General features: G+C 36.3%; 1 protein-coding gene across 3 annotated transcripts; it reads right to left on the reverse strand.

Annotated features, from left to right (window-relative positions):
* Positions 1-2,197: 2,197 nt before the first annotated feature.
* On the reverse strand, positions 2,198-3,916 carry LOC142556834 (nucleolar GTP-binding protein 1-like). 3 transcript variants are annotated; one of them, XM_075668339.1, is made up of 2 exons: positions 2,788-3,916; positions 2,198-2,429 (listed from the first exon to the last, which is right to left on the reverse strand). In XM_075668339.1, the coding sequence occupies exon 1, from the start codon at positions 3,914-3,916 to the stop codon at positions 2,879-2,881; it is 1,038 nt and encodes a 345-aa protein (XP_075524454.1). In that variant the 3' UTR covers positions 2,198-2,429; positions 2,788-2,878. The 3 variants fall into 3 exon arrangements, with proteins under 3 accessions (XP_075524454.1, XP_075524451.1, XP_075524453.1); XM_075668336.1 differs by lacking the exon at positions 2,198-2,429 and adding an exon at positions 2,448-2,672 and having other exon boundaries at positions 2,788-3,915; XM_075668338.1 differs by lacking the exon at positions 2,198-2,429 and adding an exon at positions 2,448-2,672 and having other exon boundaries at positions 2,778-3,915.
* Positions 3,917-4,182: the final 266 nt, after the last annotated feature.

A 4,182-nucleotide genomic window follows, 5' to 3' on the forward strand; every position in this document is an offset into this window, starting at 1 on the left:
ATGTTTTGATGTCAAAAGGCTCAGTTAAGGGGGAACCATGGTGCATGGCTCGGATTTGGCTCAACCAGGACTGGGTTGGGACGTGGTTGGGTCAATAGAGGAGTCCTAGCCACGCCAGAACTCGAGCACAGCGGCTGGGAAGGAGTCCTAGCAAGCTAGGACTCTTCCCGAGCCTTCTCGCGTGATGTGCAGCTGTGCGCATGGGCTTGGGGCTCGGCTAGGGTGGTCAAGGCTGGGCTAGGCTAGGTCACTCAAGGTCCTGTGAGGGTCCAGAGGGTGAGGGCTCGTTGGTGGCTTGATGGTTAGAGGCCTAGCTGGAATATCGAAGAGTCCTAGTTGGTTCTACTAGATCGTACGGCTCGGGTCCTTCGCACAATGGGATGCTGCGAGTTAGGGTTGGTCCAATGGGTTCACTAGGGTCCTTGGGTGGTCTGGGAAGAGCTTGGCTCAGGGTGGCTCGGGCTCGGAAACGTAAGGTGGCTCGAGAGTCCTAGTTAAGGTTTCGGTGTTAGGCTTTTAAATGGCTAAGGGTGTGGTTCAACGGGGGTCGAATCATTGTTTACGAGAGTAAATTAAGTATAAAAAGTTTATGTTTAAAATTTGAAAATTTTATATTAAAGTTTGAATTTATTCGGGATTAAAACGTATTACGAATTGTTAATTATGAAATAATTAGAAAACCTCGAGTTTAAGCTAAATAAAAATATGAGAAATTAAGTTAATATTTATTTGGGATGGTCTAGAGTCAATTAAAGCAAGAAAAATTCAAAATCGAGGAATTTTATGTCTAGGGATAAAATTGTCATTTTACACTTGAAAAATAGTAAACGTCATGACATTGCCCGAAATGCTATAAAATATGTTAATATGATTATTTTAAATGTTTATGAAATTTTATGATGAGACGTCAACGCGAAAAGATATGTTGTATGCTTGGTTTAAAAGAAAAATGATTATTATATGCATGAATTTTATAAAGTGATAAAAATACGAAATGTTGAAGGAAGTGAAGTAATTGTGAATAATATGATGATACGATAAACGTAAGGCCAATGCTCATTTGACGGGTGAGAATGTCGCTGATGTCCCCGTCGCCTAGTATTGAGGTTATATGTAGATGGATCCATCAACCTTTAATACGAAAATCACAATTAACGATCTAAATTCAACGAAAGAAAATGCATACGTATATGATGAAAATGAATATGTTTATGATGATATGGAAAATGTTTAAGTTTATGCATGTTTATGAAATGTTATTTTAAGTAAAAATACTTTCAGTGTTGTATGTGATTGTATACGTATTATTTGTCATCAAGATTATAGTTTGCTGAGTCATTAGACTCACTAGGTGTGATAGGTGAAGGTGATCATAATCATAACACGAGGATCAGTGCTAGTTTTTCCGCACTTATGATTTTAAGTTTATGTTAAAGATTTTTACGATTTTTGTTATGCTTTTGAGTGATTTTTGGGAGGCTGTTAAAATTAACTTTATTTTGAAATATTGTTAAGTTATGATTTGCAAACGGTTGACGATTTTATGTTTTGAATTCTTTCTTTTGAATTTCAAATATAATTGGTTGTCTTATTTTTAAATTATATGTATGTATATATATGTATGTATAGAATCGGCCGAATATTTTAGAAGTAAAAAAAATTCTAAGAAAAACAATAAGTAGACATTTCAGAATGTTTTTCGAATCTTTTTCCCCATGTTCTGACTCCACGTCTTATAGATAGTTGACCTACTGTCACTACCTTTGCTGCTGCCTCAACAGAGGAAATGAATATCCTATGCTTTAAACGGTATACATATATGTGTGAGAGAAATGAGTACCTTTTTTTATAAACTTTTTAAAATTAAGAGTAGCCTCAGCGATCAATAAGTTCAAATATTTGTATGAATTAAAAAAATACGTTCCCATATAAAAACAATCAAAAGAAATAATAATTAAAAGGAGTTAAATCAACCCTTTTACTTTTCCCTCTTCATCCCATATAAAAACAATCAAAAGAAATAATAACTAAAAGGAGTTAAATCAACCCTTTTACTTTTCCCTCTTCATCGTGATAACGAGTGTCGATATAACATAATTTGTAATTCAAATTTACCATAGTATAGATTTTTATATAATACTTAATTATATAGTTAAATATATATAATCGTAGCTGAAAAAATCATTCAGAGTCGAAATTAATAAATAATAAAGCTCGTTAAGATTCACAAGATGATGCATAACATCCTAATAATTCAAGCGCGATTTTAAGCATTTACCGATGATCACAAGCTGGTTCCGCTCATGTGTGGTACCCTCTATCTCGCCACAATAACTCAATTAGGCAAGAGCTGGTTTTTTAGTACCATTAATGTATGCAGCTGTTTCAACTTACTGAGAGGCAATGCTCGAGCCAATCAGCTCGGCCAGCTGCAATTTGCAATTACGTGTTTCAACTTCAAATATAATAAGGAAAGGATTAGCATTCTCTCTCATAAAAACCTCGCTCAAACCATACTCAAAATTAAGATTATTTAAAAACAAGAACCTTTCAAGAATGGCAAAAGGTGGCCTAAACAGACTCCCGATATGATTAAATAACTTCATCACAAAATCTCTCAGTTGTGTGAAACATCTGAAGCATCTCCCAGCACAAGGAACTCCGTATATGACCTACGAAAAACCAACATTGGGAAAGCACAGCAGTTTTAAATACTGAACCATGGTACAAAAAGGAATGGTACACAATACACAGAATAGAGATTAGTCTATTGTTATCTTGGATTACCTTTCTGTCACTCCCGTCTCTGTGTTTTCCCAGTGGAACGCTTGCCAGAGAACAAGTGTTTCGGCTTGCGAGTAGGAATGACTCTATCCGCCTATCCTCTCCGAGCATCCTTGTTCCTGTTCTTGATAGACTTGATGCTGTGAAATAGAGCAGCTTCCTGTGCAATACTGTATCCACAAGAACCAGAAATATCCAGGAAGAACAACACAGCTGCTCTCAAGTGGGCAAGAGCCGTGATGCTGCACATTTCAATGATGTTACGATCCTCAAATGGCCGATCCAAAATACCTGGAGTGTCGATCACTTGGTATCTAAGATACTTATAGTCTGTATGACCAACAAACAATGACTTTGTGGCGAAGGCATAAGGCTGGACATCAACATCGGCCCTCGTAATTTTGTTAATGAATGAACTCTTGCCAACATTCGGGTACCCACAGATCAAGATCGTCCTAGTATTTGGATCAACTGACGGTAGCCTCGCCATGTGTTGTCGTATCTGCTCAAGATAAGCCAAACTTGGCCAAATTCGTTTAATCACGGTACAAATACGACCAAGAGCAGCAACCTTCAGTGACTTACATCTGTAAAGAGAATCTCCATACTTCAATAATTGAACATAGTACTTTGCAATCTTAGCAATCAAGTTCCTAGCAGTATTAATTTGTCCTAGAGCAAGCTTGTAATGGTCTTTGTTATAGAGAACATGGAGCAGATCACCATAAAAAGGATGAATATCATCAAGCCGAGGGAACTCATCGATGATGGTGGCAAGCTTCTCATGAAAATTCTGTTGCGTAAACTTCACTATGTGCATGTAAAACCGGCGAAGGCGTGATATGGCATTTCCTTTGTGAACTTGTGTCGGGGTTCGCCGTTGGGTTCGAGACAGGATAATGTCAACAAATTCTTTCCCTGTGGGGACCACAGTAATTTTCTTGAAATTGTACTGAACCATTTTACTTTCCTTCACAATATACAGGGAACAGAAAATAAGAACAAAAATCAGTACACAAAGTATAAAGATAATCAGTCTACTGCATTTGTCATAAGCACAAAAAAATACAAGGTCATAACTAGCGAGCAAAAGATACAACGACAGAAACCACGGATGCGATCTAGCAAACATATTAAGCTCAATAAGACAAAATTATTCGAGTAATCATAACTATAGCAAGGATTTAATGACCGAATAGATTCCAAAACAAAGCAAGAATATTTTATTCGATTTTATTCTAGGAAATGGAATACTGCTCAGAAAAATTAGTCTACAGTAGCAAAAGAAAGTTTAGCTATTGTGAGATGTATTTTAAAATTTTAAGATGATTTATATAATCAAAAGTTTATTATAAAAACTAATTGCAAATCTGCAAAATTTATGTTTATGAAAGATTT

The sequence above is a fragment of the Primulina tabacum genome, chromosome 9, assembly GCF_025594145.1.
Source record: "Primulina tabacum isolate GXHZ01 chromosome 9, ASM2559414v2, whole genome shotgun sequence".
Classification (NCBI taxonomy): Eukaryota; Viridiplantae; Streptophyta; class Magnoliopsida; order Lamiales; family Gesneriaceae; genus Primulina; species Primulina tabacum.

Excerpts from the sequence above, each read along its gene's own strand:
- LOC142556834 (XM_075668339.1), bottom strand. The coding sequence starts at position 3,916 with ATGTTTGCTAGATCGCATCCGTGGTTTCTGTCGTTGTATCTTTTGCTC.